This window comes from Pristiophorus japonicus, chromosome 3 (genome assembly GCF_044704955.1).
Source record: "Pristiophorus japonicus isolate sPriJap1 chromosome 3, sPriJap1.hap1, whole genome shotgun sequence".
Lineage (NCBI taxonomy): Eukaryota > Metazoa > Chordata > Chondrichthyes > Pristiophoridae > Pristiophorus > Pristiophorus japonicus.
In genome coordinates this window covers 311,320,522-311,343,722 of record NC_091979.1, presented here as the reverse complement: position 1 = coordinate 311,343,722, position 23,201 = coordinate 311,320,522, and the positions used below count along the sequence as shown (strand labels likewise).

Below are 23,201 nucleotides of genomic sequence, written 5' to 3'. Positions count from 1 at the left end.
CACGGGTGGCTCAGCTGCACGGGGGGGGGAGGAAGAAGAATGGAAGAGCAATAGTGGTAGGGGATTCAATAGTCAGGGGAGCAGACAGGCGTTTCTGCGGCCGCAGACGTGACTCCAGGATGGTATGTTGCCTCCCTGGTGCCAGGGTCAAGGATGTCACTGAGCAGCTGCAGGGCATTCTGGGAGGGGGGGAGAGGGTGAACAGCCAGAGGTCGTGGTCCACATCGGGACCAATGACATAGGTAGGGAGAGGGATGAGGTCCTGCGGGCAGAGTTTAGGGAGCTAGGAGAGAGATTGAAAAGCAGGACCTCAAAGGTAGTAATCTCCGGATTACTCCCAGTGCCACGAGCTAGTGAGTACAGAAATAGAAGGATAGAGCAGATGAATACGTGGCTGGAGAGATGGTGCAGGCGGGAGGGCTTTAGTTTCCTGAGGCATTGCTGTACAAACCGGACGGGTTGCACCTCAACAGAGCCGGGACCAATATCCTCACGGGGGAGTTTGCTAGTGCTGTTGGGGATTGTTTAAACTAGCTTGGCAGGGGGATGGGAACCTGAAAATAGATACAGTAGGGAGGGGAGTAAAGCTGGAATTAGAAAGCAAAAATAAAGAAAGTGAGTTTGAAGGAGAGAGGAAACAAGTAGGAAAAAGGTTAAAAACACAAACTTAAAGGCACTTTGTCTAAATGCACGTAGCATTTGTAACAAAATAGATGAGTTGACGGCACAAATTGAGACAAATGGGTATGACCCGATAGACATTACAGAGACGTGGTTGCAAGGTGACCAGGACTGGGAATTAAATATTCAGGGGTATTTGCCAATCCGGAAGGATAGACAGAAAGGAAAAGGAGGTAGGGTAGCTCTATTGATAAAGGATGGAATCACTGCAACAGTAAGAAACGATATTGGCTCAAATGAGAAGGTTATTGAAATAGTTTGGGTGGAGATAAGGAACAATAAGGGGAAAAAGTCACTGGTGGGCGTAGTCTATAGGCCCCTGAACAGTAGCAACTCTGTTGGTCGGAGCATTACACAGGAAATAGTGGCGGCTTGTAAAAAGGGAACAGCAATAATCATGATTGGACAAATCAAATTGGTCAGTGTAGCCTTGAGGAGGAGTTCATAGAGTGCGTAATGGATGGGTTCCTTGAGCAGTATGTAACGGAAACAACCAGGGGGCAGGCTATCTTAGATCTGGTCCTGTGTAATGAGACAGGATTAATAAACAATCTCCTAGTAAAGGATCCCCTCGGAATGAGTGATCATAGCATGATCGAATTTCAAATTCAGATGGAGGGTGAGAAAGTTGGATCTCTAACCAGCGTACTAAGCTTAAATAAAGGAGACTATAAAGGTATGAGGGCAGAGTTGGGTAAAGTGGACTGGGAAAATAGATTAAAGTGTAGCATGGTTGATGAACTGTGGTGTACATTTAAGGAGATATTTCACAACTCTCAAGAAAAATATAGTCCAGTGAGGAGGAAAGGGTGCAAGAGAAAAGATAGCCATCCGTGGCTAACTAAAGAAATAAAGGACGGCATCCAAATAAAAACAAGGGCATACAAAGTGGCCAAAACTAGTGGGAAGACAGAAGAATGGGAAGCTTTTAAAAGCCAGCAAAGAACGACTAAATAAATGATTAAGAAAGGGAAGATAGACTATTAAAGTAAACTAGCATGAAATATAAAAACAGATAGCAAGAGTTTCTATAGGTATATAAAAAGGAAAAGAGTGGCTAAAGTAAATGTTGGTCCCTTGGAGGACGAGACAGGGGAATCAGTAATGGGGAACATGGAGATGGCAGAAACTCTGAACAAATATTTTATCAGTCTTTACGATAGAGGACACGAACAATATTCCGACAGTGGATAGTCTAGGGGCTATAGGGGAGGAGGAACTTAACACAATCACAATCACTGAGGAGGTGGTACTCAGTAAGATAATGGGACTAAAGGCAGATAAATCCCCTGGAACTGATGGCTTGCATCCTAGGGTCTTAAGAGAAGTAACGGCAGGGATTATGGATGCATTGGTTGTAATTTACCAAAATTCCCTGGATTCTGGGGAGGTCCCAGCAGATTGGAAAACTGCAAATGTAACGTCCTTATGTAAAAAAGGAGGCAGACAAAAACTATAGACCAGTTAGCCTAACATCTGTGGTTGGGAAAATGTTGAAGTCCATTATAAAAGAAGCAGTAGCAGGACATTTGGAAAAGCATAATTCAGTCAGGCAGAGTCAGCATGGATTTATGAAAGGGAAGTCATGTTTGACAAATTTGCTGGAGTTCTTTGAGGATGTAACGAACAGGATGGATAAAGGGGAACCAGTGAATGTGGTGTATTTGGACTTCCAGAAGGCATTTGACAAGGTGCCACATATAAGGTTACTGCACAAGATAAAAGTTCACGGAGTTGGGGGTGATATATTAGCATGGATAGAGGATTGGCTAACGAACAGAAAACAGAGTGTCGGGATAAATGGTTCATTCTCTGGTTGGTAACCAGTAATTAGTGGGGTGCCGCAGGGATCAGTGCTGGGACCCCAACTATTCACAATCTATATTAACGACTTGGAAGAAGAGACTGAGTGTAACGTAGCCAAGTTTGCTGACGATACAAAGATGGGAGGAAAAGCAATGGGTGAGCAGGACACAAAAAATCTGCAAAAGGACATAGACAGGCTAAGTGAGTGGGCAAAATTTGACAGATGGAGTATAATGTTAGAAAGTGTGAGGTCATTCACTTTGGCAGAAAAAAAATCAAAGAGCAAGTTATTATTTAAATGGAGAAAGATTGCAAAGTGCCACAGTGCAGAGGGACCTGGGGGTACTTGTGCATGAAACACAAAAGAATAGTATGCAGGTACAGCAAGTGATCAGGAAGGTCAATGGTATCTTGGCCTTTATTGCAAAGGGGATGGAGTACAAAAGCAGGGAAGTCTTGCTGCAGCTATATAAGGTATTGGTGAGGCCACACTTGGAATACTGCGTGCAGTTTTGGTTTCCATATTTACAATAGAATATAGTTGCTTTGGAGACAATTCAGAGAAGGTTCACTAGGTTGATTCCAGGGATGAGGAAGTTGAATTATGAGGAAAGGTTGAGTAGGTTGGGCCTATACTCTTTCAAATTCAGAAGAATGAGAGGTGATCTTATTGAAATGTATAAGATTATGAGGGGATGCAGAGAGGATGTTTCCACTGATAGGGGAGACTAGAACTAGAGGGCATAATCTTAGAATAAGGGGCCGCCCATTTAAAACTGAGATGAGGAGAAATTTCTTCTCTCAGAGGGTTGTTAATCTGTGGAATTCGCTGCCTCAGAGAGCTATAGAAGCTGGGACATTGAATAAATTTAAGACAGAAATAGACGGTTTCTTAAACGACAAGGGGATAAGGGGTTATGGGGAGCGGGCAGGGAAGTGGAGCTGAGTCCATGATCAGATCAGCCATGATCTTATTGAATGGCGGAGCAGGCTCGAGGGGCCGAATGGCCTACTCCTGTTCCTATTTCTTATGTTCTTATGTTCTTATTCTTTCAGGACAGGCAGCCTGAAACCTTTTATCCTTGGGTATTTCTGATTTTACATCACTACTCAACATGTCTGGAAGAGAGCAGTGAATGTGTTTTGTTCTTGGCAACAAAAAAGAACAGAAATGTTTTACTGAAGAGTGAATGTCCATGGAGTACATGGTTACAAAGGTTACGTTGAAGCTTCACTATGACCCAGACATGCTGTAGTTGCAGTATGTTTCTCAGTTCTGGTCATCATACCACAAAGCACATACAGGCATTGGAAATGGTGGAGAAACTGTTCCAAAGTGTGAAGGGAATGAGCAGTGAGGACCGATTAGATAAGCTGAAACTCTGCACACTAGAAAGAAGGTATATCAGCAGAGAAGGTACTTAAATTATTAAGTCGTACATAAAATAAATCCAGATTATTACTTCAAAGTAAATGAGGAAAGTAGCACCTGGAACATTAATTTCAAAGAGCGAAAAGTTAATTTAGAACTGATAAAAGGAAGCCATTTTACTGAAGAATGACAAATGCTTGGATCAATCTACCAAGCATGATAGTCGAGGTGAAAACATTATGGATGTTCAAAATTTGATTGGATACTCAAGTAGGAGAGTTGGATACCAATGGGCCAAATGGCCTTTTTTTCAACTTTGACTTTTATTTTATTTTTAAGGCACGTAGATATCTTCTCAAATTGAAGCCAATTTAGCTCGGACTACCTCAAAGGATTAAACTTCACTGGCTCTATTCTGTAGCACTTGTAGTGTCCATAACTCATTCCGCTGATCATTGCATTAATTCCAAAGCTATACTAAGTGGATGAATACTAGGTGTAGGTATTTATAAAGAATATGCGATAGTTTATGGTAACTTTTAACTTCGATCTGTTTTGGTCAGAGAGGTTGTTTTTAATTTCCTGAATTGTAATCTTTAAATTACATTTAAACTGACCATTTCCAAAAATGAAACTTCACGATACAGAATAGATGTTGCAATGTTTGTAATTAGTAAACCTTGATCAATATAATCAATTAAATGCATGGGACCAGGAGTAGGCCATACGGCCCCTCAAGCCTGCTCTGCCATTCAATAAGATCATGTCTGATTTTCTACCTCAACTCCACTTTCCTGCCATATCCCTTGATTCCCGTAATGTCCAAAAATCTAGCGATCTGAATATACTCAACGACTGGGCTTTGGGGTAGAGAATTCCAAAGATTCACAACCCTCTGAGTGAAGAAACTTCTCCTCATCTCCGGTCGAAATGACCGCCGCCTTATCCTGAGACTATGCCCCCTCATTCTAGACTCTTCAGCCAGGGGAACAAGCCTCTCAGCATCTATCCTGTCAAGCCCTCGAATAATTGTATACATTTCAATGAGATCACCTCTCATTCTTTTAAACTGTAGCGAATATAGGCCATTTTATTCAATCTTTCCTCATAGGACAACCCTGTCATCCAGAAATCAATCAAGAGAACCTTTGTTGCACTCACTCTAAGGCAAGTATATCCTCCCTTAGGTAAGCAGACCAACAATGTACACAGTAATCCAGGTGTGATCTCACCAAAGCCCTATCTAATTGGAGCAAGATTTCCTTACTCTTATATGCTACCCCTTGCATTAAAGGCTAACATGCCATTTACCTAATTGCTTTCTGTACCTGCATGTTAAATATCTGTGATTCATGTACAAGGCCACCCAGGTCCTTCTGCATACCAACATTTACTGGTCTCTCACCTTCTAAAAAATATTCTGCTATTCCATTCTTCCTGCCAAAGTAGATAATTTCACATTTCCCCACATTATACTCCATCTGACAGCTTCTTACTCAATCACTTAACCAGTCTATTTCCCTTTGCATCCTTCTCAAAGCTTACTTTCCCAACTAGCTTTGCATCATGAGCAAACTTGGATACATTAAACTCAGTCCCTTCATCTAAGTTACTGATATAGATTGTAAATAGCTGTGGTCCATGCACTGATCCTATGCTACCTCACGAGTTACAACCTGCCAACCAGAAAACCAGACCTGTTTATTCTTACTCTCTGTTTCCATTAACTAATCCTCAATCCATGCTAATATATTACCCCCAGTACCATGAGCCCTAATCTTGTGTAACAACCTCTTGTGTGGCACCTGATTGAATGCTTTTTGAAAATCCAAATATAGTACATCTACTGGTTCCCCCTTATTTACCCTGCTAGTTACACCCTCAAAATAGATTTGTCAAGAAAAGCTGTCAGGAAGCCAGTGAGGTGTTCTGAGGTAAGTTAAAACACTTTCCTTAATGTGGATAGGAGAAACGTAGTACTCCTCTGGGCCTCGCACAGAATGTCCGGGTCTCTGCTACCCGTTTCCCACTCCACACGTCAGATGTGAAGCCATCGCAATACCCCCCATTCTCTCCAGACTTACATTGCTGTCGACTGCCTTCTCTTGGTGCTGAGGGCCTCTGATCTTTGATTCTCCACCCCACTCCCCTCAATAATCCCCAACCCCACCCCAGCCAGCTGCTGCCTTCTGCCCAAAATGGGCGAGTAGCTTGCCAACAGCATTCAAATGCAATTAAAATTTGCCAGCTCTCCGACAAAGACTCCCACGTGAGATTAGCATCTGTTCCGCCAGGATTTAAAAGCCACCCTGTTGACTTGAATGGTAAAGAAAATCGGGCAGGGCATAAAACCGCCAGCCTAACTGCTAACGCAAGTTAAAATATCCCAGTATCCCATATCACCACAACCTTTGATTCTAATTACAACAAACATTCTTTGTATAGTTATTCATTGTATAGCTTTCTGCCATTTATGAGTAGTTTTAAATAGATAACAGCCAATGTTGCTTCGTAACTGGTGTGTTTTTGTTGATTAAAGAGTATAATAAGTTGGCTATTTCTTGGGTCATTTTGTAGTAGATAACTTTTACTGTCACAATTTTAGTGCGCATGATATCAATGCAGTAAAACTTGTAGTTAATCATATTCTATTGGCTATAAACCAACTACATCAACAGACTGGAAATGAAATGGCTAAAAATAAATGTTTGTTACTTTCCATGATTTACAATGTAATTTATTACCTACCAATTTAGGTTATTTAACTGTACATGAAATTTTATGTCGATTTTAAAATCATTTGGTTTATGAAACATTAGCTTAAAATATAATCAGGTGTGTAATCATGCGGTGTTTGGCTGCGATGCTGCATCACAGAGTAACTAGATTGCTTATTAAATTGATCATTATCTCAGTCACAAGTATTTAAGGTTAACACAGAATCACAACATGCATTGACAAATATAATCATGAGTAAACCATATAAAAATAAAAGCTGTATACTTACTCCTTAAATCTGATTTAATGCAAAAAGAAGAAACAAGAAAAAACATTGTTAATCAAATATTTTGGTGCTTTAGACTCAAAATTAATTTCTTGCTGTGCATGTATTATCAATGACAACACAGTAAGGCTGAAATTATGAGCTTCTGACATAGGCACGCATGTGGATTGGAGATAGTGCTGTAACATTGAAGCACCGGTTGTATAATCTGCGCTCGCCAATAGTGAGGATCTGGAGAGGGGAGGATCAGAAGAAACTTGGAATTTCAGCCCTCACAGTTAAGGTAACATTTTAATCATTTCAATTCGTGATGCTGAGCAAGGAACCATCTGGAACATGAAAATCACACGACTATTGAGTTTGATCCTTTAATAGAAGATCAGGATGTTTGAAAACAAACCAAACTCTGATCTTCAAATTCTTTACAAGTCAGAGAGAGCTAGACTTTCCCCAAAGCCCTCACCACCCAATTGCCACCCAGAATTGACCACTAAGCTGCCTCAATTAACTTTCCATTAATGAGGTAAGTAAAACCCCCCCTGGCAAGAAAATGGTTCTTACACCAAGATTCTCAGCGGGTTTTGAGCAGTTACAGCAGAAACCAGCAAGGACGGGTGGCTCTTAAAATTTTTTTTTAAAATTTAGTCCCAGGCTGTGGTTGGGTCTAGAGAGGGGGGAAAACTTAAAAAATATATTTTTTCACTTAAAAAAAAAGTTTAAAAACATTCCCAATACGCTTTTAAAGCAGCTAATCGCCATTTTACAATTAAAAAAAAAAGAACATTTAACTTACCTTTGTTTGCAGAGTATTCACCTACAGCCCTGTTTCAGGCTGCTTCCAGTGGGCGGTTCCCTCGGTGATCTGAACAGGCTTCTGTTGAGGCCAAACTTACGCCCTGACGTTTTTCTCAGCAGTGCACACAGGTGCACGTCAGCGCTTTTGCTCCCAGCGGTCATTTCGGCATGTGGCCGGTCCCATTCAAAAGGTAAGGGGGAGAAACTTTCGCCGGGCAGTTTCTCTCAGAAAAAACAGCTGTACCGCCGAGAAAACTGCCAAAAATGAAGGCGAAAGTCTCCCCCAGAGAGTCAACAGACAGTGCTCGATGACACGCAAATTCAATTGCCAAACAGCACAGCACTGACACACAATAAAAGAGTAAAATAAATACGATGCTAGGATCTGTAAATTGTTTCATAAATAAAATGAGATTGGAACAAAATCAGAAATGAGATTTTTTTGGTGCTGGCAAGAAAGTCTGGCATAATTTGTTTTGTTTTACAATGAATGACATAATTTATGATAAGCTAGAAAATTTTAAAGAAGAAATGTGATATAAAAATATGAAAAGTTCAGAATGAAGGTTAAAATGTAATTTGATGAGGCAGTGCGTTAGAATGCTAGCAGACAGTTCGAAGAATGGAAACACAGTCTTCTGGCTGAGTTCCTGTTCTCAGTCACACTGTCAAGTGAAAGCCAGCAGGTAGCATCATTGCTGGACCATTGTTGCATACCTCCTTAGGTCTACTGAGGAACAGCAACTACCTCACCCTCTTTATCTGCAAGAGGTGTATGACTCGATAAAATCACCTAAGACTGAGAACGGAGAGATTTATACCAATGCAGAAATTTTTGCAAAAAAATGTTTTTTTAATCATTTAAATATTCTGTACTAAACCAGCAACACCTTATAAACGTGCAACCGCCACCGAATGGAAGGACAAGGGCAGCTGGTGCATGGAAACACCATCACCTCCAAGATCCGCTCACACACCATCCTGACTTTTACATATGTCGGCATTCCTTCATTGTTGCTGCATCGTAATCCTGGATCTCCCTACCTAACAGCACCTTCACCACGTGGATGGCAGTGATTGAAGAAGAAAGCCCACCACCTCCTTCTCAAGAGTGACTGGGACGGGCAATAAATGCCAGCCTTGCCAGCAGCACCCAAATCCCGAGAATGAATTTTAAAAAACAAAAGGTATTTGTACGCCCTCCATGACTCTATTTTGTAAGTTATGTTTAGGTCTCCCTTTGTCTGAGACCATGGGGTCAAAATTCAGGTGCACCAGAAAGCTGGCGCACCTATGATTTTTTTAGAGTAGTACTTGCCGCTGGAAGCCATGGTACGGTAGGTAGAGCCATTTTCAGGACTTTGGGCCACCGGGGAGGGTTTCGGCTGGGCCAGCGGCCTGGCAGCCGAACCCGGGGGCAATATTTTGCCAGCCGATTTTTTCCATTGCAGCCGCGGCAGTGGGCCCGCCCCTTTAAGGGCTGCCACGCCACTGGGCCGCGCTCAGGTCAGCGATGTTTCACCAGCAGAAAAACCTACCGGGGGCACCGCGCGGCGGGGGATCGACAAGTTCAGCTGAATATCAATTTTTATTGATTAAAATTGGCAGTGCAGCCACTCGGGCGGGATGCAATTAAGGGTCCAGGCCGAAAAATCCCCGACTTGAATTTAGGTGGGGTCGGCCAGCTGACCCCAAAGTGACGGCCATTCAATTTTTAAGAATGGCTGCCGCAAATGGGAATTAACGGGTATCTTCGAGACCCTGAATTTTGGCCCCCATGGCTCCATCAATGCCGCTACTGAGATAGCTGCAAGAAGCTGCCCCTTAAATACTCCTCACCATAGACAAGTCACTTTTATTTATTTGCTATCCCAAGTGGCTATGGAGAAACTGAGATCCAATTTGTGGAGAATTGCATAATTGCATTCTGTTCAGCAGCACACAGCAAGACAATGCACGCTATGTCTTGCCCAGTCAACACTGATTAAAGATGACATGATGAAAAAAGAAACTTCAACTCAAGGAATAACAAATTAAATCACAGGTGTTAATTAACACATAAAAGTGCATCAGTTGTGTACTCACTGTCTGTAGGTGACCATAACGATCAGAATAGCAGGTAAACAGCAGAGGATGATAATGATAGCCAGAGCCAGCAGAGCACCTTCCGTGTAACCCACAGCTTGTGCCTGTTTCTGTACATTTGCCACAACATCTGGCGTGCGAATTTCCAGAATACGACCTCCTTGTCCCAAGTAAGGCTGAAAGTCTTTGTTTATATCTAGAAGTTTGCCATCTAGGAATCTTTATCAATCACAAGCATGAATATATTATCAAAGATTAAGGTGTATATTTTAACACTACAATGAATTGTGATGTTAACTTGGCTTAAAAATTACTTTGTGTGGTCCTGCTATTTATTTATTATTGTACTGTGAAACCTTAGGGGCACTGACACTAAGAAATGGGTAGACACATGGCAGATGAAATTTAATGTCAAGTGTGAAGTGATACATTTCGGTAGGAAGAATGAGGAGAGGTAATATGAACCAAATGGCACAATTTTAAGGAGATACAGGAAGAGAAACCTGGTGGTGTACGTAAACAAATCTTTGAAGGTGACAGAAGGCTGTTAAAAATGAATCCGAGATCCTTGGCTTTATTAATAGAGGCAAAACGTTCAAAATCTATGCTGAAGTTATGCTAAACATTTATGAAACACTGGTTAAGCCTCATCTGGAGTATTGTATTCAATTCTGGGCACCATACTTTAGGAAGGATGTTAAGGCTTTAGAGAGAGTACAGAAGTGATTTATTAGAATTGTACCAGCGATGGGGGGCTTCATTTTTTTGGAGAGATTGGAGAGGCCGGTGTTGTTTTCCTTACAACAGAAAAGGTTAAGAGGAGATTTGATTGAGGTATTCAAAATCAACGGTTTTGATAAATAAGTAAATAAGGAATAACTGTTTCCAGTGGCAGAAGGGTCAGTAACAAGAGGACACAGATTTAAGATGATTGTCAAAGGAAACAGGCGACATATACACAGCCAGTTTTTGTAAACTGGAATGCACTGCCTGAAAAGCTGGTGGAAGCAGATTCAACAGTAACTTTCAAAAGGGCGACAGGGAATGAGCGTGGGGAGTGGAACTGGTTGGATAGCTCTACCAAAGAGCTGGCACAGGCATGATGGGCCAAATGGCCTCCTTGTGTGCTGTATGATTCCATCATTCTAAATCGGGTGTTAAGGCCTGAACAGAGTCTGAAGTGACGTTGAGTAAAATTCCACACTGCGTACGGTTCTGCTGTCAAGTCAGGTCCCAACTTCAGATTTAGACGGTACATACAGCAAGGGTATTGAGAGGGGAAGAAGAAAGGAGGGGGAGTAGCAGATGGAACAGGAGGGAGAACAAGGAGTATAGCAGGTAGAGAATGGAAGAGAAGGAGGAGGAGGAAGGAGAAGCGGGGGAGTTGGGGAAGAGGATGGGAGGGGAGAAGAGGAAAAAGAATAAGTGGTGGAGGGGAGGAGAGGAGAAGCGGATGGGAGCAGGAGCGGAGGTGAGGATACAAGAGTTGAGCAGGTAGTTCAAAGGAATAGAGGTAGGAAGATAGTTATTTGAAAATTGTGTCCCCATCCCCCACTCCCTCCTCTATTTGAGGTACTAAATTATAAAGTTAAGCACTCTCAGGTCATGTTTATCATTAATAAATGCTGAATAAACCTCTCTGTACTCTACCCCAAAAATATCTTAGTATAATTCTTGTCAAAATACTCCACCAGTCTGGCCATCATTTGTCAATTCTTTGTAAAGAAAGAAATAATTTGTATTTATATAGTGCCTTTTGTGAACTTAAGGTATCCCAAAGCCAATGAATAACCATTGAAGTTTTGTCACCACTGTAATGTAGGAAAATGTGGCAACCAATTTGCACACAGCAAGATCCCACAAAGCACTATGAGGTTAATGATGAGATAATCGGTTTTAGTGATGTTGGTTGAGAGCTAAATATTGGCCAGGACACCAGGAGAACTCCCTGCTGCTCTTTCCATTGTGCCGTGACATCTTTTACCTTGACCTGAGAGGCCAGTTGAGGCCTCGGTTTAACATTTCAAACAAAAGACAGCAACTCTGACTGTGCAGCAGTCTACTGGTGGTACATTGGAGTATCAGCCTAGATTATGAGCCTGGAGTGGACCATGAACCTACAAACTTCTGACTCTGAAGCAAGAGTGCTACCATTAAACTACAGTTTTCTACAAAGGTAGCCCAGGTCGCTCAAGTCTGTAGGAAGAATTTTTAGAACTGGGGCAGACTCTCCTTTTTCATCCTCTGGCGTAAATAATTGCCTGGATGTTGTGCAATGGGAGAGGACTAATCAGCAAACTTGTTGTGCGAGGCCCCTTGCGGAAGAGTGACCATAATATGGTAGAATTCTTCTATAAGATGAAGAGTTACACAGTTAATTCAGAGCCTAGGGTCCTGAGCTTAAAGAAAGGTAACTTCGATGGTATGAGACGTGAATTGGCTAGGATAGACTGGCGAATGGTACTTAAAGGGTTGATGGTGGCTAGGCAATGGCAGACATTTCAAGATCACATGGATGAGCTGCAACAATTGTACAGCCCTGTCTGGCGTAAAAATAAAACGGGGAAGGTGGCTCAACCGTGGCTAACAAGGGAACTTAGGGAAAGTGTTAAATCCAAGGAAGAGGCATATAAATTGGCCAGAAAAAGCAGAAAACCTGAGGACTGGGAGAAATTTAGAATTCAGCTGAAGACAAAGGGTTTAATTAGGAGGGGGAAAATAGAGTATGAGAGTAAGCTTGCAGGGAACATAAAAACTGATTGCAAAAGCTTCTATAGATATGTGAAGAGAAAAAGATTAGTGAAGACTAATGTAGGTCCCTTGCAGTCAGAATCAGGTGAATTTATAATGGGGAACAAAGAAATAGCAGACCAATTGATCAAATACTTTGGTTCTGTCTTCAATAAGGAAGACACAAATAACCTTCCGGAAATACTAGGGGACCGAGGGTCTAGCGAAAAGGAGGAACTGAAGGAAATCCTTATTAGTCCCGAAATTGTGTTAGGAAAATTGATGGGGTTGAAGGCCGATAAATCCCAGGGACTGATAGTCTGCACCCCAGAGTACTTAAGGAAGTGGCCCCAGAAATAGTGGATGCATTGGTGGTCATTTTCCAATATTCTATAGACTCTGGATCAGTTCCTATGGATTGGAGGGTAGCTAATGTAACCCCACTTTTTAAAAAAGGAGGGAGAGAGAAAACAGGGGATTATAGACCGGTTAACCTGACATCGGTAGTGGGGAAAATGTTGGAATCAATTATTAAAGATGTAACAGCAGCGCATTTGGAAAGCAGTGACAGGATCGGTCCAAGTCAGTTTGGATTTATGAAAGGGAAATCATGCTTGACAAATCTTCTAGAATTTTTTGAGGATGTAACTAGTAGAGTGGACAAGGGAGAACCAGTGGATGTGGTGTATTTGGACTTTCAAAAGACTTTTGACAAGGTCCCACACAAGAGATTAGTGTGCAAAATTAAAACACATGGTATTGGGGGTAATGTATTGACGTGGATCGAGAACTGGTTGGCAGACAGGAAGCAAAGAGTGAGAATAAATGGGTCCTTTTCAGAATGGCAGGCAGTAACTGGTGGGGTACTGCAAAGTTCAATGCTGGGACCCCAGCTCTTTGCAATATACATTAATAATTTAGACAAAGGAATTGAATGTAATATCTCCAAGTTTGCAGATGACACTAAGCTGGGTGGCAGTGTGAGCTGTGAGGAGGATGCTAAGAGGCTGCAGGGTGACTTGGACAGGTTAGGTGAGTGGGCAAATGCATGGCATGTGCAGTATAATGTGGATAAATGTGAGGTTATCCACTTGGGTGGCAAAAACAGGAAGGTAGAATATTATCTGAATGGTGACAGATTAGGAAAAGGGGAGGTAAAATGAGACCTGGGTGTCATGGTACATCAGTCATTGAAGGTTGGCATGCAGGTACAGCAGGCGGTGAAGAAGGCAAATGGCATGTTGGCCTTCATAGCGAGAGGATTGGAATATAGGAGCAGGGAGGTCTTAATGCAGTTGTACAGGGCCTTGGTGAGGCCACGCATTGAATATTGTGTATAGCTTTGGTCTCCTAATCTGAGGAAGGACAATCTTGCTATTGAGGGAGTGCAGCGAAGGTTCACCAGACTGATTCCCAGGATGGCAGGACTGACATATGAGGAAAGACTGGATTGACTAGGCTTATGATCACTGGAATTTAGAAGATCTCATAGAAACATATAAAATTCTGACGGGATTGGACAGGTTAGATGCAGGAAGAATGTTCCCGATGTTGGGGAAGTCCAGAACGAGGGGGGTCACAGTCTAAGAATAAGGGGTAAGCCATTTAGGACGAAAATGAGAAACTTCTTCACTCAGAGAACTGTGAACCTGTGGAATTCTCTACCACAGAAAGTTGTTGAGTTAAGTTTGTTAGATATATTCAAAAGGGAGTTAGATGTGGCCCTCGCCACTAAAGGAATCAAAGTGTAGGGAGAGAAATCAGAAATGGGGGTACTGAAGTTGCATGATCAGCCATGATCATATTGAATGGTGGTGCAGGCTCGAAGGGCCAAATGGCCTACTCCTGCACCTATTTTCTATGCTTCTATGATGCTGAGCATAGAGGAAAGTCTGGCAGATAATAGTGCACAACTATATTGGAGCTTGCTCTGTACATTTGGATTGATGGATGAAAATCAAGTTGCGATTCATTGGAGACATGTGATCCTCCCCACCTCTGTGCACTTCACCCAAGCAATTATTTTACATCCAAACAAAAAGATGATTCATCAAAAGATTTAGCAGCCTTTTTTAGAACTGCTTATATGGTTATTTTCCAGCTTGAGAAAGCAAAGTGTTCATCTCACTATTTTATGTTTATTTCAACAGAAACAATTACAAATACTAATTACGTTATTTTTCCATCTGGTGAATCATTCTATGGGGATTTGTTAGTTTTACAGATGGCATTCTGGCCAATCAGAGCTTGACTGCAATAACACTTATTTCTTGGCCTCTCAACCAGTGCAATGATAAAAACTTTTTTGTTGCTCTGAACCAGTTTTAATGACCTTCACTGTCATCACTGTTGCTAAGCAATAGCAGAGAGTTCTCATTAATGAGCATATAAGAAAGAACGCCAACATTGCTTTGAATGTAGACAAATGAGCAGCATCCCAGAACATCTTTATGTGACACAGTGCTTTTATAAAAATTGGACATTTGCAGTATATTTTAAATATTTCATTCCATGTCTCATTAAAAAGAGACTGAAAAAAACATGATTACATTTTGTAAACATCCAGTGTTGAGTGCCTAGTACACTGAACTGTTTACAAATGAGTATGCAGTCAGACAGCTCTCAGAGGTCCATTTTTGAAAGGAGACCCTTGTCTGATAGGACAGAGACCATTATTTATGAATTTTGTTGAAAAATGATGTGACACATTTGTTGCTGACATGAAAAGTTAGTGCTTATTGTACAGATTAATGAATAGAAAATATCAGAGTGTAAATCTCCCATTTCTGACACCGTAGGGGGGGAATTTAAATATATATGAGCACAGCAAATTAGTCATACGTGCACTGCTTTAAGAATAAGGGAATCTGTGATATTAGCATATGAACACGACACATTTGAATGACATTCAGCTGTTGCTATTTTAGCGAAGTTATTAACTCAGTAAACAGGCTAACACCCCATTAAAATAATTGACAGAGGAACATCACATGAATGTGTCAGACCGTCATACATTAATAATCAGCAGCAGTGAGCTCAATTTTTTCAGTCCAAACAGGATGTTCCCTCCATAATAAAAAGCCTTTAATTAAATGCACTAACTTTCAGCTTAATCTGTAGCACACGTCAATTCTTGATAAATTCAGATCCTGAGAAATAGTTTGCTTACTGGATACTTTGCAAATTTTGAAACAATTATGAATGCTCCAAACTTACTTGAAGAGCTCATTCCTTGATATGGCTCTGTTCGTCAAAGGGTCAATGGCATAAACCATCAGATCTGACTTAGAGTAGTCCTCTTCCTGAAAGCCGTCTCCATGCTTGCGAGGCCCGATGGATTCCACGACTACTTTGGCACCGGGAATTTGGTCTTGGACATAACGCTCCAAAATTCTAAGAACACAATTTTAATAAAATTGAAGTGAGTTATTTGGGTAAAGTGCTTTACATTCATACTCATATCTCACTGTTGGAGATTTGGCACCTGGATTTTCAGGGGGGAATTTTCGGGGGTGGGTGGGGGCCGTCAGCAGGTGGGTCAGGTGGGAAAGTGTTTTTCTTTGACAGGGGGCCGGGATCCCGCTGTCAACCCATCGCCCACGCCTTTACCAAATGCTGGGTCTGCCAGTGCTGAGCAGACACGCCAGGCAGCGCTGGGGGAGGCAATTGAAATAATTTGTGGCTTGTTTACAGCCACAAAACCATGCTTTTTTCCTACCTTTTTGAATTTGACAAGTTGCTCATTGATTTCCCGCTGTGTCTAGACCTCATCAGTGAAGCTGAGATGGGAGGTCACTTTTCATTGTTGCAGACGATGAGTTGACAGCTTCAAATATCAAGTCAAAGCTCCCAGATGAATCAGATATCTTCCCTTAGCCACTGGCTTCTCTAAACTGCATTTCCACTACTGACTCAGAATGCTGCAAGTTTTTACACAAGTCTCCATCCAGTCTGACCTCATTACCTCTCTCACCATTGACAGATCGCTTCTGTCATCTCTACTTCACCTGCCATCTATTCCATCAGCATCAATGCATTTTATGCTCTCTCACCTGGGTCCTAAGATTCCCAGCACAATCAGCCCGAACACCAGCATCACCAGGCACACCAGCAGCACCAACAACACCGCCCTTCTCCGCAATCAACTGATACTGCACAGGACACAGGGCATCAGCACCTGACCACATTGGTGCCTGGGATGGCCTCACCATGGCCAGATTTATTTCACTTGACGCTGTACACTCTGGCTGTCACAGGATGTGCGAGTTTGGCACCACTCCACACCAACAACATAAGGCATTTCTACAATGCTGCACCACATTTAAAAAAATACTTGGATGTGGACTTAAAGTGCCGTAACCTACAGGGCTACGGACCAAGAGCTGGAAAGTGGGATTAGGCTGGATAGCCTCTTGGTCGGCTGACGCTGACATGATGGGCCGAAATGGCTTCCTTCCATGCTGTAAATTTCTATGATTTTATGACGCCGAATTTGGTGCAGGTTGTGCCCGCAGCCACCGAGGATCCACTGGAAATGTATGTTCTCTGGGCAATTCCTCCAGAGCCGCCCATCGGCTGTCCAGGTTCCGCCCGGCGCGAGATTGGTCACGGAGGGATCCGCCGGCGTGACGTCACGCCGCCCGCCATGCCAGATGCTGCAAATCGGCCATTTTGGTCAGGGGGTACTGGCCTCAGATCAACCTGCCGCCCGCCAGAAGGACCGCTGGCAAAAAGCAGGTGTGAGCTGTCCGTGAGTCAGGCGGCAGTGAGAAGGACTGCACATCGCGGCTATGGTGCAGGCGCTGGACCGTCAGGAGTGGGACTGCTGGGAAAAAGTTAGGTGGATGTGACTTTACTTACCGCTGAAGGTCATGTTTAATTTGGATGTGATAAAAACGACTGAAATGTGTCTCGGCTGATGGAAACTTTTTTCTTTGACCTTGCTGAAAGACCTTCATTGAGAAGCCCAATGGCGAAGGCAAAATAATTATGAATAAATGAAAAGTCACATGTTGTCCATCCAAGCTGATTAATTAATTCGGTGACACAGTCCTTCAAGGAGTTCTCAGGGAAGCATTACATATGACATTGAGGGTGAGAGGGTTAGGGTTAGAATGATCTATTGTAAGCCTGAGATAGCTGCAGACTCTGACAACATTTGTATGGGAGGAAAAGGATATAAAGTTACAGCTATTCGACTTTAGGGGCAGTGCGATTACAGACCAAACAGAGAAAAGACTACGGTCAGTAGAACACAGCAAGAGACAAGCGCCATGGTGACTCAGTGGCCTACCATTGAGGTTTCAACGACTAGTCTGTCACTATCATCTTGTTAATGTATCTTTCTTTGTACTGCAAGGAAACTACTTCATAAAATCTGTTCTGATTCATCACAAAAGTCCTGTACCCAGCATGCCTTGTTGTGGTGATGGACATAAGTCTATTCTGAGAGATGTAATTAATCTGACACATCGAATAACCCTCACAGCACATAAAGCGTGTTGCGATGGCCTGATGACCGTACCCATTATACAGTGCGGTCATATGTGGATGGGAAGATATTCCTGATAAAGCAGATGACCTGAGGGACAGATGTGTGTTTCTCACAAGGCACCACACATGAAGTTAAAATCAGACACTCACCAAGAGAGGGTCAACAATGTGAGTGTATTTACAAGTGCACAATAACAAAGGTCACATAACGTTATTACATTTACACCACCAGCACCCACTCCTCGACCCGGCACCACCATCTCTCTTCTCCCCCCCCTGAAGTGATGCCCAAGCTCCTCTTCCTCGCCCTGCCTACACCATGGCGTCCCGCTCCCCTGCCCCTCTCTGCCTCTGGTTGACGAGGTTGTGCAGGAGGGCAGCGGGATGTCTGCAGACGTGTGTGTCTTAGTGAGAAGGTAGGGGGCGTGGCCGAGGATGCTGGGATCTCCTGCTTCTCTGGACCAGTCTGCCTTGAGGGTGTGGGGTCAGGGGCTTTCACTGCGTCCAGAAGCCATCTCTTGCCTCATCGCCTCAACGCTCTCGGTTGTGCGCTCCAACACAGTGATGAGCCGATCCATCTTGTCATCGTGCTGCTGGGTGAAGGTGGCCATGCTGGCAGCTATCCCAGTCATGGTCTGGAGCATATCGCGACCTATCTGCACGCTTGTCCGTGATAGCTGTACCACCTCCAGAATTGCAGAGAGCCGTGGTGAATCCTCAGATGGATGCTTGCCCCTGGTGGGTTCTGGCGCCTTGCTTGCCATCGCACCACGGCCTCTGCGCTTGGTTGAGCTTTCCAGTGTGGTGTCCGTTCCAAACCCCAGGAACTCGGAGGCCGATGCCGAGGTTCTACTGACACCTGGCTCACATGGCAGGAGGCTGCTGTCATCCTGTTCCTGCTCCTGGAGCTCAAGGGGCTCAAAGACGGGCCCTTCTCCCTCCTCTCTCTCCTCTCCTTCATGGCTCAGGGTGGCGGAGGTGGGAGCGGTAGAAATGGGTGATCTGGGGGGAAGGTGGAGGAGGGATCCTCTGACTTGTGCTGGGGGGCCGACGTCGGCGGAGGAAACATTGGGGTCTGATGGCTTCTCTGAAGGCCAGAGGTTGATGCCTTGATCCGTGCTGTCCAAGTTATCATCTGCAAGTAGAGGATGGCATTTCAGTCTGTGGGGAGTGGGGGTGGGGAGTGGCAGGGACAGGGGAGGGGGAGGGCGGGGGGATGGTGATGGCCAAGCTGTGATATTTAGCCGTGCCATCTCACATTCTGCCACCACGGAGTTCCATCTCTACATGGGCACACCAATAATGGCCAACAAAGTGTGCGGTCAACCGTGAGTGCATTAACATTGCATGTCCTTTCATGCCATGAGCGTCACTCACACCGGAGATTAGTATAACCTTACCATGCTGTGGCATTGGATCGGCATCACCCTTTGTGGTTGCACAGCGGTGGGCACCCAATGCCAAAGCTTGCTCCTCCAGCCTGCTCTATTCGACCACCTCTGCTGGTCCCCCTCCCGTCGCTCTCAGGCATGCTGCCTTGGATGCTTTTTTCTTCTGCACAAAGAAACGTTGCAGCCTTTAGCCCCTTTGCTGATAACCCCACACTCCCACACACACACACATCTGGCGCATAACCTTTTTGGCATTGAACAGGACGGGGGCGAATAACTTGGTACTCACTCTTGCTGCCGGCAGAAAATCATTCCAACAGCACTGCTCCTCATCCCGCTCAACGTTGTCCATTGCGCTCACGATCTCACCGATCTCCCTCCAAATGTGTCGGTATTGGGGCGGTGGAGGCTTGCCACGACCATTCCGGGTAAGGTCTTTGTACCTGCGCTCCACCTCCGTCACGAGCTTCTCCAATCCCTGCTCATTTGGTCAAGTTTTGCCAGACTTCATTGCTGATTTCTGGCCATTCATCGTCAATGATGAAACGAATGGGTGCACAACAGTTTGTGTGTCTCAATTTCTCCAATGTTCCCTCTCCAACCTCCAACTCTCTCCTCTCCAACCTCCAACACTTTTCTCTCCAAACTCCAACCCTCTCCTCTCCAACCTTGTCCTCTCCAACCTCCAACTCTGTCCTCTCCAACCTCCAACTCTCTCAAATGCCAACTCTCTCCTCTCCCCTCTCACACTCACAGGTAGAATAAAGTGGTGTGCCTTTATGCGCATGCGCAGTGCAGCAATCAGCCTCAAATGGCCCCGAAATGACAACACGTCGGAAGACAAAAACTACAGAAAAAAAAATAATGAAGCCTCATGCATGCGCATTGGAGGCCCTCTGAAGGTCCCCGAGTGGAGAGACCTCCAAATGCCGCACACAGATGAAGCCGACCACTCACTCCAGCTCCTGCCCAGTGACTGCCGCTGTCTGCCGCTGCCGCCCACACAACGGAGACGAAAGTGGCTCCCCATGGGTCCCGGCGCCAGCGGGTGGCAAAAATGTAGGTGCCATCCGGGGGCTGCCGAGAAATGGGCAGCGACCAAATTCGGCTCCGATGATTCTAATGCCCAAGCCATTCATTGCACACTCATCAGCATTGCAGGGGATACCATTATGTATCACCATTTACTGCAACTCACTAAACCACTTCCAAAGGTGCACAGAGATCTGTCCAAGAACGCAAAGCATTGGTCTCCTGAGGAGGTCTCTTCTGCCCATTGGAAGGGAAGAGAACCTCCCTACATGCTGTGACTCCCTCCATAGAAACATAAAAAATAGGTACAGGAGCAGGCCATTCGGCCCTTTGAGCCTGCACCACCATTCAATATGATCATGGCTGATCATGCAACTTCAGTACTCCACTCCTGCCTTCTCTCCATACCCCCTGATCCCTTTAGCCATCAGGGGCACATCTAACTCCCTTTTGAATATATCCAATGAACTGGACTCAACATCTTTCTGTGGTAGAGAATTCCACAGGTTCACAATTCTCTGAGTGAAAAAGTTTCTCCTCAACTTGGTCCTAGATGGCTTATCCCTTATCCTTACACCGTGACCCCTGGTTCTGGACTTCCCCAACATCGGGAACATTCTTCCTGCATCTAACCTGTCCAATTCCATCAGAATTTTATATGTTTCGATGAGATCCCCTTTCATTCTTCTAAATTCCAGTGAATATAAGCCTAGTCGATCCAGTCTTTCTTCATATTTCAGTCCTGCCATCCCGGGATTCAGTCTGGTGAATCTTCGCTGCACTCCCTCAATAGCAAGAATGTCCTTCCTCAGATTAGGAGACCAAAACTGTAGACAATATTCAATGTGTGGCCTCACCAAGGCCCTGTACAACTGCAGTAAGACCTCCCTGCTCCTATATTCAAATCCTCTTGCTATGAAGGCCAGCAGGCCATTTGCTTTCTTTACTGCCTGCTGTACCTGCATGTCTACTTTCAATGACTGATGTACTATGACACCCAGGTCTCATTGCACCTCCCCATTTACTAATCTGTCACCATTCAGATAATATTCTGCCTTCCTGTTTTTGCCATCACAGTGGATAATGTCATGTATTTAACTGTCATTGTAACCCATATATCAACTGACCAGTTGTACACTGTGAGAACATCGACCACTAGGTGGTGAACTTGTGGGAGACACTCCTAACCTGGTCTTTCAGATATAAAAGGGGAAGCTCCACCCACCTTCATCACTTCAGTGCTGGAATAAAAGTTGCTGGTCACAGAGTGACCTTCTCTCAAGCATGGGCCTTGTGTGCATTTGTACTGTATAGTAAGGATATATCAGATAACCTCACATTTATCCACATTATACTGCATCTGCCATGCATTTGCCCACTCACCTAACCTGTCCAAGTCACCCTGCAGCATCGTAGCATCCTCCTCACAGCTCACACTGCCACCCAGCTTCGTGTCATCTGCAAACTTGGAGATATTACATTCAATTCCTTTGTCGAAATCATGAATATATATTGTAAATAGCTGGGGTCCCAGCACTGAACCCTGCGGTTCCCCACTAGTCACTGCCTGCCATTCTGAAAAGGACCCGTTTATTCCCATTCTTTGCTTCCTGTCTGCCAACCAGTTCTCTATCCACGTCAATACATTACCCCCAATACCATGTGCCTTAATTTTGCACATTAATACTAATCTCTTGTGTGGGACCTTGTCAAAAGCCTTTTGAAAGTCCAAATACACCACATCCACTGATTCTCCGTTATCCACTCCATAAGCATACAGTCATGGGAGAGCATGCACCTTTATGCAGTGTGTGTCAGTGTTTGCAGCACCTCAATGCCGTAGAACATTGAGGGGACTCGCCACTTTTGTCGCCCGCCATGAACTTGCCGAGGTAGGGAAAATCGCGGCCTCAGTGTTTAGAATTTCAAGTTTACATTTTTACTTGGGGCGTTCAGAAGGAGGTTGGGAGCTGGGGTTTGTGAGTATATCAGCGAGGGGGAAATCCTCACAGGGTTTGCAGTGTGAGGCACAGGCCTTGTTTAAATATTCCAGCACTGTCTCCAGATCAGGGGCCTTAGGACACTGGGGACTCAAAGGAACGGCCCTCGGAATAACTTCAGCGCTGGACAAGGGCTTTGGCAGCTGATGGCATCGCACGGAGGGAATGGAGAGGCCCGAGGAGCGTGGTTGGGGTGGGTGGGGGGTAGCACTCCTCGTCCCCCTGGGCCACAAGGCTTTCTCACAATAGTAATTTGGGAAAACTCACCAAGGCATCTTCTGGCCAGTTGGTGTCTCCTGCTGTAGTTCGGCAGTCGGATTTCATACCCAGCGGATCTCCCTGAGACCATGTTAAAATCACGTTGCGGCACCAATGACATCATGGGGCTGTGACTTTTGAAGTTAAAGTCGGCCCCCACCTTCCTGCAGTGGGAGGCTCAGCAGACTTGAAAGGCATCAAAGGTGCAAAGGTGCCAGGTGTGAATGGAATCACTTCAGGCTGGTAAATTGACTCATCCTAATCTTAAACCCTCCCATGCTCTGTTCTCACTGGGCAAGAGGGTTAAAATCAAGGCTCAAGTGTCCCTTTATTACGCACATACATGCTGACAGAGCTGAAAAGCAGCCCTCAGAAATCTCTCACTATAGTTTTTTTTAAATGAATACGCAGTTAATTTCCCTGACATTGCATACTTTAATAAGTCCAAATCAAAATTGTGGGTGTATGCAATTTTGCTGTGATTTGTAATATCTTCAGAGAGCACAGAACACACAACCTGTAAGATGGCTGCAGGTTCCGGAAACTTCTGACCT

The 23,201-nt window shown here is 44.2% G+C and overlaps 1 protein-coding gene across 1 annotated transcript in view; it reads right to left on the bottom strand.

Annotated features, from left to right (window-relative positions):
- The window catches only part of pcdh15b (protocadherin-related 15b), a 1,866,923-nt gene that overhangs the window by 102,745 nt on the left and 1,740,977 nt on the right, over nucleotides 1-23,201 (bottom strand). The window contains exons 31-33 of the mRNA XM_070875055.1: nucleotides 15,690-15,866; nucleotides 9,744-9,962; nucleotides 6,867-6,875 (exon numbers count right to left, since the gene is read on the bottom strand). Of these exons, the coding sequence (XP_070731156.1) occupies nucleotides 6,867-6,875; nucleotides 9,744-9,962; nucleotides 15,690-15,866 (405 nt within the window). The remainder of the gene's footprint in view (nucleotides 1-6,866; nucleotides 6,876-9,743; nucleotides 9,963-15,689; nucleotides 15,867-23,201) is intronic.